The 11,664-nt window shown below is 36.3% G+C and overlaps 1 protein-coding gene across 1 annotated transcript in view; it reads left to right on the forward strand.

Annotated features, from left to right (window-relative positions):
- Nucleotides 1-3,091: 3,091 nt before the first annotated feature.
- LOC104619962 (programmed cell death 6-interacting protein-like) overlaps nt 3,092-11,664 on the forward strand; it is a gene marked incomplete at both ends in the record, with an annotated part of 11,720 nt that continues 3,147 nt past the window's right edge. The window contains 4 exons of the mRNA XM_010286022.1: nt 3,092-3,146; nt 4,764-4,833; nt 8,045-8,172; nt 8,791-8,944. Of these exons, the coding sequence (XP_010284324.1) occupies nt 3,092-3,146; nt 4,764-4,833; nt 8,045-8,172; nt 8,791-8,944 (407 nt within the window). The remainder of the gene's footprint in view (nt 3,147-4,763; nt 4,834-8,044; nt 8,173-8,790; nt 8,945-11,664) is intronic.

The raw sequence follows: 11,664 nt of genomic DNA on the forward strand, positions 1-11,664 counted from the left end.
ACTAGATCTGTGTTGCGGCCGTCTGCCTTCCCTTTTGTTGCTGTAGCTGGAACTCAGGCAGTTGATATGTTTGCGTGGTTTTCCATAGTTCATGACTCTGGCACAGCCTAACACACAACACGCATCTGTGTTGTGCGGTGACTTCTGTTCTTTGTGTCTTGATAGTTAGATTACTGTAAACTTTGCTTTAAATAACACTTTTATGTTTACCCTCATCCATCCATGTGTGACTGACTTGTACATCAGATGCGGCCTTTCCTTCGATATTTATTTTGTCTTTATACTGCCAGTTTTATGCTGTTCTGTGGTTAACATCTTCTAACATTTTATATATGTTTATTAACATTTTATATATGTTTACTTTCTGTATACCATTATACATGTATGTTTAGCTACTGCTAAACAAAACTAAATTATTTTATGAGGCCTTTTTTTTTGGTCTGCGGAATCTTAAAGAGCTCTTAAATCTTGAGTAGAATTTCAAGTTCTTTAATAAAAATAAATGACACCACATGCTTAAAATAGTAAAGAAAATAGTAACATGAGTTCTGAACTTGTTTAAAACCAACCAAACAAAAAGCCCTGTGTTGTTGGTATTCACTGATGTTAAATGCAGCAATGTGCATATTTGGGAGGAACATACACCTCCTTGACATATTTTCTTTTTCTTTGTTGTTCTGTTGACATACAAAGAATAGTCTGTTTGCAAAAAACCAGCCAACACTTAGGAGCACCCGACTTCACAAGGCCATTTAACAAGCTTTGCTTCTTGACTCTACCCTCAGATGAGGACAGGGTAATCGTGGAATGTGGGAAGAGAACTTGGCTTTATTGGTGACTTTTTGTTAACAAATTAAATTGAGGCAAGAGGAGACAGCATTGGAAGTCTTGATGTGAAAATGACTGAGACACTAGCCAAAGGCAGTGAAGGAAGTACATTTAAATATATCAGTTGAAGCGATCTTCAGTGCTAATATTGAACTAATTTTTGTACTGCTTGTGTTGATCTGTATCAGTGAAAGCGATTCGGTTAGGAAATGGGGAGGGGGGAGGTTTGATGGTGTGATAAATCAGACCAAACTTAAACTGATGAGAGGGCATCAGCATGCAAAGCTGAATTTCTGTAACTACAAAAGCGATGCTGTTCTGTAGGATTTTTATAGATCAAGCCTCGGATGGAAGGTCACTTAGAAAAAAATTGTACCTATATTGTATTTAACTATTGCTTCATTTCAAGTGGTATGTGCTTTCAAGGTATGACCATCTCAAATGAAAGATGAAGAAACTGGACAAATTAAAATCTTTTACAAAAAATAGATATACATTCTTCTAAAGCCAGTACCTTTCATGTGCTAGCTTCATAAATGTTGGATGGCATTAGTTACTGTATTATCACACAGTTTAAAATTATCAGACTCTGTTATTGCCAATGTTTTAGTTCTTTCTGAAAAACACCTTTGATCTATAAAGTTAAGTCTCTCACTGGAGGTATATTTGAAATCTGACTTCATAATGGCTGCTTTTGTACTAGCAACCTTAATGCTGAAGTATGGCAAGGTAGAAAACAGATTCATAGATTTGTGTAGACAGTGAGAAAAATTGTCATTAGCCTTAAAGTACACATTAAAGTTTGTTTTGTTGGTTGTTTTAAAACAGATCTTTCACATACTTGGTAAGTTCTTAAAAGTAAAAATTAATCTTGATTAAACTGTTGTCACAGTAGATATCTGCAGACAATTTTTTAAAAATCTTAGGAGCAATTTCCTTCAACTCAATTATTAGTGGAGGTTGTGGTGAGTTACTATTGCAGACTACTGTAGCTTCCAGTGTGGCTTAGTATATTGTATCTTAAATTGGCATGGCTCAGTTGAAGCCAGAAACCTGTGGTATTATATACATTGGCAGGTACTATTCACTGAATACTATGCTAATGCTGTTTTCAATGTTGTATGACTTTTTAAAATGCTTCTTGAATTTTTCAATAAATGTGTATTGCCTGCAGAGCATAGGCCTTGTACATCTGCTTCATGTCTAGATCAATAGTGATTAAGATTTAATAATGTAATGTAAGGAAACAGGAACATTGTTAACCCTGTTTTACAGACTGTGAAACTTATTACTACAAGGTGTTTTGGAGATTGGGAATATAAATTGTTTAAAAAAAAGAATTTGACTGATAGAACATTGGGTATATGCCTACATGGCAAGTGCTACAAGGAAGAGTATAGGAAACAGGCTTCGCATGTTATATGTTCTCATCAGTAGACATTTTAAAGGTTTTCTGTTCTGCATCCAGCCTATCATGTTTAACAAGTGGTACAGGTGTAGGGTGCAACACATGGAAAATTTGAATTGCTTAACTGTTGCCTGGATAGATTCTGTGAGGGACTATGCTATACTTGCTATATTTATTATCTTTCTGGCATTCTTTTCTAAACATCTTCCACTGTGAGTAGACAAAATATTGGCACAGGGAAACTTCTGGTTTTAATTCACTGTGACTGTTACAGTATACTCTAATGAAAACTAAGCTTACAACTACAGAATTTTATCAAGCATTAGGCTCTCCAGTTGATACTGTGCAAGGCAAATGGCATCTATTTCAAAGACATTGAAGTTTAAACAGATGAATCAGAAATTGTAGGGGAGTGGGATATAATGTTTAGCTTGAGAGTGCAGTACAGCTTGTTAATATTATGTTAAATGCTGTATTTAATTTACTTTTGCAGCATGACTTAATGTCTAATGTACTCTTTGCCTTCCTGTATGTATACAGGGACTCTTTTGCATGACATTCTGTTCTAATCCACCCTGCATCAGAAACTGGAATGGGTCAGCTTGGTCTGTGATACTCTTCTACTTCTGACTGTGATGGGGTTTTCACATGGTGTGTGGAAGACTCCTTCCTATTGACCTTGTTCCTCTACTTGAAAAAAATCCCTTCAGGCAGAATTTCTGTCTGTCCTGCAAATTGTCTATAGTTACAAATGAGCGTCACAACTTATTTGTGTGGGGGTCTTTCCTTGTCAGTGTAAGGAACAAAACTCTTAATTTGATTTATGCAATAGCTGTCTCTTTTTTTTTTTTGTAGGTACTATGATCAGCTGTGTTCAATTGAACCAAAGTTTCCATTCTCTGAAAATCAGGTAAGAAGACCTATCAAACCATTAAACTGAATCATGGCACTGATGACATATGACTTCCAAGCCTGTACCTAATCCAGTAAACAGTACTTCTCTTGGGCAAGGCTCTCTTTGAGCTTTATTTTCTTAATCTCTGTTTATTTTCTAGTTGGTGCTCACATACAGTCTATACTGAAACTTCACCTCTCGTGGCCATAACTGCCTTTGTTTTACAGATTCAGAAATGTTTTGACTTTGGCTAGTGGTCACTGTGGTCTAGGTCAGAAAGAGTTGTGCTGTGCTGATTCCTTTTCCAAGCAGTCTCTTTCATACTATGTTATAAAGGCTTTTTAAAACATAATTTCTGTCGGAAAAGCTCTGGTAAGGGATGGACTATGATCTTGGTTTTTGAAGTAGAATGGATGTTTCATTCACAACAGCTAACAGAATGAGCCCCCTTAAGAGCTTACCACTTTATTCTTGCCTCTGCATCTACAAATTATATAATTTCTATATAGACATGGTGTTCATTAAGCTTTTTTCCTACCATATTTCTTTAGAATCCTATCTCTAAGGAGAGCTACAGCTTAACTCCTGCCTATTGAAATCTTCCTCAGGTGGAGACTGGAGTAGATCTTTAGGTTTCTGTATTTTGGTGGAAAAAGATGTAGTTTTTTTTGATGTGTTTACAAATAGGACAAAATTTCCATTTCTTTCCTGATGAAATCATATTTAAAAGCTAATGTTATGATTAAAAGACAAAAATTTTCTTTCATGCTTGCGGATTACAAGTAGGGGAATAGTTTTAATACAGTTCAAACATTTGAATTTTGTATGTAGCTGCATTCACTTGTAGCAAAGAACTGCACTTTCGGCTTTAGTGTTCAAATGTTTCAATATGGTGATCTGCAAATGCTGAGACATGAAAAACTGGAAAATTTTGGGAGCAAGTTCTGCAGATCTGTAAACTGTTCCATTAAAGGCAAGTAGTTGTCAGTGGAAGCAGCGATGAACAGCTGAGGACCAGAACTTCCTGAACTAGCATTGCTGCTAGAGGAGAATACATTATTAAACAGTATTGTGCTCTTTCTTAAGTTATTCTCCACAACTGCTTTAAAACAAGGAATTTTGCTATCCTTTCTGGTCTGATATCAGATGCCTACAACTAGTTTGATCAGCTGAATAAGGAATCAAACTGTCGAACTCCAAAGCCGATTCTGTGAAATATTTGCACTGTCTGTGAAATATATACTGGAAGTGTACTATAAAACACACCGGTTTTACCTGCATTCTCTTTCCTGAGTGCATTTCCTGATAATGCTGCTATTGAATTAACTCCTAAAAATGAGTGAATTTTGGTATTAAACCCAGTTCCAAATATGCTAGTAATTTGGAACAGTGGAAACTGCCTTGTTGGGTGATTTCTTTTAACTGTGACTCTACCTGACAGTCAAACTTCTTGGGAGAGCAATATCTTGGTTTGGAAGTACATTTATCTGTCACTCAGAACATAAGGAGAGCTGAAAGGTTATTTTGAGAATTTCTGTCTTGTCTGCTTGAAATGTTTTGAGGAAACTAACAGGAAGGGAAAAAAGGTACAATTATTTTTTCTAAAATAAATCTTTTTTTCACAACTTTCAGGTCTGTGTAACATTTACATGGAAAGATGCTTTTGATAAAGGATCACTTTTTGGAGGATCTGCCAAGTTGGGTATGTGAATGTACTGAAAGTGAAAGTATTATTAATGATGATAAATTTTGAGAATATTTTTATATAGCTGAATTGTTAATAGTCTTTCTGGTATTCTCAACATATCTTTCAAATGAGTTCAACTATATTGGTAACATTAATCACTTCAACATGGGTAATGAATAAATGGGCAGTATGTGAAGAATTTCTATAAAATTGAGATTTAATATTAGTTTTCAAGAGGCACACATAGATGCGCAGTAGTTGTGCTGTCTGCTGCTCAGACTTTTTCTGGGAGCAACCCCAACTGACATTAATCAAAATTGTTCAAGTTAATGTTAAGTTTTAGTAGTAGGTTTTTGGTAAGCGAGCTTTTACTGTTCTAAGTAAGAGTAAGATCCTCTTGAGATGTGCTTGTGAGTGAGTGAGTCCCCACCAGAAGGCGGCGAGTGGTGTTAACTGGCTTCAGTAACCTTGTCTGATGTTATATTTTGTTCAAGAGAATGGAAGGATCTGCCCATGCCGTGAAATGATTCTCCTATCACTTCTTTTTAAAATATTTTCATACAGATTTGAACACTTGGAAAGAAAAAAAAAATGTATTTGTTTCCTGCAAACATAAGGAGTTCGAATCTAAGATTAATTCTAGTGATATAGGAGCAATCCTGCGCTGCAAATTCAGGATCATTAAATGGATTTGGAACACTTGCCAGTAGAGAAACTCAGACTAAATCCTTTTGAGTTAAGTGAGGAGCTGTTACTTGTGTCATCATTCTTTAGTGTTTCTATTTATACCTAAGTGTTCATGAGGACCAGCATTGCAAGATGACCATTGCAATTTTGAAGCTCCACACAAAGCCTGAAAAAAATGTTAAAGTGCTTGTTCTCTTTTTATTTTTTGAAAGTTTTTGTATCCTTTGTATAGTTCTCTGCTAGGGACTGCTGAAAGTCTTTGCAGTTTTCCATGTTCTGAATATACCTGTGAAAGTTGTGCTTGTGTGAACTATATGTGTAACAACACATTGCATTCCGATGTGTAAGCAGGTGGTGCACACACCCCTTTCCTTGCTTTATTTTCTAACTGTTCTAAGGACTTCTGGATAATTTGGAGATCTTCCTCAAGATGCCATGTTTTTTTCTTCAGAATTTGGCTGGTTCTGTCATCTTTGGGGCTAGCATTTAATGATGATTGAACCTGTTTCATAGTAAGGTTCAAAATATTTAATTATGACTTAAACGTAGTCTTTGAATTGCCAGAGATTTATAATTATTGTCAGGGAAAAGAATTGTTAATCATAATGTTGATGATTACCCTGAGAATATGAATAAATGTGATGTTACAGCAGCTTGAGAAAGCTTGCTTGTCTGCAGGTTAATTATATACTAGTCTACATAATCTGTGAGGCAGATGGCCAGAAATTTATGCAACAGTCTATGTGAAATATCAAAGAAATTCTTAACTAAGATGTGAGTAATGCTCAGTTAGCAAGCGATGGAGTAAGTATTATTTTGAAACTTTAAAGCAGATCTTAGTGGAAATAAATTAACAAAAGGAGTCTTTTAGTATAGATCTTCACATTGCTGTATTGCAGATTATCCAGATGCTGCTCTCCAGATTAACTATAGCATGTGTGTATCTCTTTATTTCTGATCAGAATTAGTAGTGGGGTTTCTCAGTGTAAAGAAAAGTTTTCAGTTACTGAGGGAACAGAGTTTCTGTTGACTTCTAAGAGGAGGCGATCGTGTCTCCAGAAGGAAATTGAATGTAAAACTCCTTTGACTTTCATGGGGCCAATATGCAGGGGTGTGACTTGAGAGTTCTGGCTCTTGCTGTGGTGACAAACTGTTTTCTTCCCATCTTCCCCTGAATCTCAAGTCTGTATTACAGGGGTAGCTGACAGATACTGTGGCTGCTTGAAAAGTGACCCAGTTCACAGCATGGCATGCAATCTGAAATATGTTGGCTTAAGTTAATAGGTAGAGCTATAAACAGATGAGTCTGAGGAAAATCTATATTGCTAAACAGCTGTTCTCACTGTAGTAAATCACACTTGAGATGCAGTCCAGAGTATAAAGTAATTCTGTGCTTCAGAAACTTTAAAGCCATGTTTTCTTTCTTGTTTGTTTTAGTCTTTTGAATGATGTCCAAGTTGTACAAGATCCATCTTTTTAGAAAAAGTCTGGAAAATAAACTGCAGAAGAGAGAGTGTCTAGATAGATGGCTATTATCTTGATGAAATACAGTGACTGTGTAACTTGCTTTTCACTCAGGGAAACAAAATGGGGAAAAGGGCATGTCAGATTTGTGGCAGCTTGTCTGAAAATTTAGTGCAGGTCAGGGAGTGCTAACATAGAAACATCAGAGGTGTTAGGTAAATATGAAGCTGTATAAGGAGGCTGGGTGTTAGTGAAATGAAACAAATGTGTCTCTTAAGTACCTTCACATTTTAAAGATAACTTAGAAATTGTACCTGGGTTTGTGAAATTGAAAATTCACTAGTAGAATTTTCTGTATTCTCGAAGAGGAGTGTCTAGACACTTTTCAACAGCGGTAGGAAACTAATATCTGCAGTCTTTAGATTTTTCCAGCCCTTGCCTATGGCCAATAACCTTTTGAAAGCAATTAATAGATTCAAAATGGTTCCTGTTCAGGTATGACTGTTTCTAGAAGTGTGGGCTCCATCCTCTGGGACTATGAAGTACTACAGCAATTGAGTCTGGACAGGCCACGCTGCTGTCTAGCGAGCACAAGTTTTAATTAAGGGAATGTGTAGCTGTTTCAGTACATGTATAACAAACATTTGTCAGCATTTTCAGTCTGAATCAATAGCTTTGAGACGTGAAAAATTACTTGCATTTCAATAGATATTAAGACAAAACATGTAAGAATCTTTGGTCTCAATGAGAGAAGGGTAATTAATGTTGCATTCAAGATACAGTAAGAGCATGTAATTGAGCAGTTATTGCAAAGTGATTAATCCATGGAAGTTCATATTTCAGATTATCCTTCAGTAATGCATGTGTTTCTGTATCTTCAGGAGCCAAAAGGCTGCACTCTAGTTAGAAAGACTTTCAGATTATTTTGTGTGTTGTGTAGATTTTCATACTACTGCTTGAAACAGTTGATATCTTTAAGTACAGATATTAGCAGTGTTGGCCTCATCTGTAGGATGCTAGAGTACTGAATTTGTTTTTTCTTAACAGTACGGGTAACTGTCTGTCTTGATTGCAGCTCTGGCAAGTTTGGGGTATGAGAAGACCTGTGTTTTGTTCAACTGTGGAGCATTGGCAAGCCAGATTGCAGCAGAACAGAATCTAGATAATGATGAAGGATTAAAAGCTGCAGCTAAGCACTATCAGGTACAGAGGATCCTTGCTAATGCTTAGGAATTCAGAATTACTAATCTTAGAACATCAAATAAGTATCTCTCAATTTTAAAGCTATATACATACATACATAAATATACATATATATTTTTCCCTTTCTTAATTACAAAGGTGGATTGGCTAAGTATGTGGTCTTGGCTCATATTTATTTGCAACTTTGAAGGATTTAATTCCATACAATTCTCCATACCCCTTCCCTCAAGTGTGTTGGTAATTAATAACATTCAGCTTAAGATTTAATAATTTTAGATAGTATGGATTTTAGTTTTAACAAGTAATAATCTGTTTCTTTTTTGTGGAATGCATAAAAATTTCTCTGTTCCTTGTGCTGTTAGGTGTAGCCCGTATACTTACAACCCGTATACTTACAGCCTGTATACTTACAGCCCATCTTGATAAACGTCTCAGTATAAGTGACTTCAAGACCAAGAAGTCACAAGGAATTGTTTTAGTGGGTAAACAATAAATGGGAGATCATATACCAAAAAAGCTCTAGTTTTTTTTGAAATTGTTACAGGTATTATATTTGTAAGAGTGAAAAAATCTGTTGGAAACATGAATGATGATCCTTTTTTTTTTTGTTTTGCTTAGTTTGCCAGTGGTGCTTTCCAACACATTAAAGACACTGTTTTGTCAGCCTTGAATCGAGAACCTACAGTGGACATCTCACCAGACACAGTTGGAACTCTCAGTCTTATTATGTTGGCTCAAGCCCAAGAAGTCTTTTTTTTGAAAGCTACAAGAGGTACATCTTAATTTTTGGTTTGTATGTTTATGTGCTCATTACAACTTCCACAAAAACTTACAAATGTTTAAGTTAAGAGCTTGTAAAAGGCCTTTCAGAAACTTTTTTATTTTTGCCTTTACTGATATCCCCCCTGTCCTTGAAGGTCATTAAACACAAACTACAGATGCCACATAAGAATTTGTCTAAGGTTCACCTGACAGTGCAGTTGTCCCATTTGCCCTTCCTTTCTTTTTGTCTCCAAAACCATTAGTCTTCATATTTACAAAGGATTTTGTTGGATTATGTTTTTCGCTTTTTCCCTCTGGAGAACAAAAAACATTCTCTAAAAGAACTGAGAGTACTTAAAATGTTGCATGAGGGTTTTACCACTATTTCCCTCCTTCTCTGTCTGGGGAATGATTTAATGAGAATTTACGAAGAAATGACTGCTAGGAAACAAAGGAAATTACCTAAGAGTTGAGGGAAAACAAATTCTGTTTGATTGCTCCTAATTTTAACAGAGGAACTCTTTGACCAAGTCTAACTTTGAAAATGCCCAGTTTGTCGCAGAAAGTGAAATTCTGCAGGTAGAACAAAAAATTATGTCCCTAACTGTTAAAGGCTGATTGTGAAATACTGATTCAGAGACTGCATATTTTAATACAACTGTTAAAGGATGTATGCTTTAAAGAATTTTCCTGTGGAACAGTACTATCTTCGGTACAAGATCTCTTACTCTTTGCTGTTCTGTTCTTCTGTCTGTATTTACAAGAAGATGTGCATCTAGAAATTACAGGTATCTAAATGTAGAACTAAGGACATAGAGGTCACATGTGATTGCCCACCATCTGCTCTCTCGTCCCACATTGTTTGGAATACAGTGGAGGAAGACGGGATTATCTTAACTGGGATGTTTCTTCTCTTCATAGGGAAGATCCCTGAAAATTCATGTAGCCTTACTGCCTTTAGGAGAATCTCAACTAGAAACTATTGTCTTTCAGCCAACTGATAAATTATGTTTATGTTCTTTATCATGCTGGTAGCGGTATTTTAGTCTCTGGCTATCTGGACATTGTTTTGAAATAAATTTGCGTAACAAATTGCCTGAAACCTTTCTTCAGGAGCAGGCTCTTGCCTCATTTTGCATGAGAAATAGATCTTTCTGTCACCTTTTGATTTCTTCTTATCCAAAACGTGACAAAGACCAAGCAAGGCTGATCCAAAACCCGCGTACGCCCAGTGAACTGAAGATTTTTGTGACTACTCTCAAGACTACAAGTCTGCCAGTGTTAGAAGGACAGTAAGGTTAATAATCATCTGACTATGGAGGCTGCAGAAGTTCTTTTCCCTGGCAGGAAAGGCATTTTGTGAAGAACCATGTTTGACAATGTGATTAACTTCATAAGCCTATTTTTCAAGTGGAAATGCTTCAAAGTTTGATCTCAAAACTCAAATTTAGCTTCTTGATGCATTGACTAATCACCTTCCCTGCAATTTTCTGGTTTTTCTCTCATGTGAGACAGTCCATTTAGCAGCTTACCAGCTGATAATGGTATTTGTGATAGAACTGAGCGTATTCACAAGTTGAAAGAAAGTGGAAGTATTTGGCAAAAATCAAACTGGTCAGTCAAATCTAACTCTACTGCATAACTATGTATCAGTTCTTTCATTTCTGAGCCTTTTTTAATGTTTTTTTAAGTGTCTTTAAGTCTGCATGTGTTCACTATTCCATCTCAAGGCTTGCATTATAGCTGCAATATTTTGAAGATGTGAGTAAAAACTAAAGCTTCTAATGGTGAAAGCTCTAGTCTGAGCTGTCTGCATGGACAAATGAGTTTCCTCTAACATTTCCTTTGTTAATGGAATGTAGTTAATATGCGAATATTTTTTTCTTAGAGCTCAAGCTCTATGAAGATGCATCTACCACACACTAGGTGGACTAGAAGGACAGTTTATTTAGGTTTTATTTGTTTTGCTTTTATTAAATATTTAGTGTACTGGGCAGAAACATTTTAGCAAAGTAGTAAGTTGCTAGATCTCGTAGGCTCCTTTCTCTCCATTTGTCTTCTAAATCCTGTTCTACAGTGAAAAGATCTTTCTGGCATACCTTAAATGCATTTGCCTCCTAGATGGTAAATATATTACATCATGTAACATGGCTGAAGTGTTGTAGATAGATGTGTGAGTATGCTGGAATGAGCAGATCACTTGTCAATTCTTTTGATTTAATTTTGGCAATTAAGCATACTCTGCAGACTTCCTAATCTCCCCATATCCCCCACTCATGCTAATCAATCTGGTAGTACATCAAAGTACCTTGAATCAGAGGATACTTGTTTGTTAGGGCATCTATTTAGAGTGGGTGGCCAAAGTCTGCACTGCTTGCCTGCCTTCTCTTGGAAGGCTGAATTGCTAGTGCAGGCCAGAGGTGATTATAAAAGGAGATAAAGATAGATGCAGAATGTTCCTATTTCAATAGTTTTGGCTTCAGGAACGGGGTGAGGATGTGAGGCAAGGAATACCACTGCTACTGGGCACATGCAGCTCTGATACGAAGTAGTGGATTCCACTTGGAGGAACTGTGGTTATTTATGTCTAGGAATGGTGTTTCTATACTCAGTGTAAGCTAACAGTAGTGTGGACTGCCACAAAAGGACGAGTGCTTTCTCTTCTGTTGCACTTCAGCAAATTTTTGAGAGTCCTGACATGGAGTTGGGTTAGAGAACAGATCCTGCTGA

Source organism: Phaethon lepturus, unplaced genomic scaffold, assembly GCF_000687285.1.
Source record: "Phaethon lepturus isolate BGI_N335 unplaced genomic scaffold, ASM68728v1 scaffold27874, whole genome shotgun sequence".
NCBI classification, from domain to species: Eukaryota; Metazoa; Chordata; class Aves; order Phaethontiformes; family Phaethontidae; genus Phaethon; species Phaethon lepturus.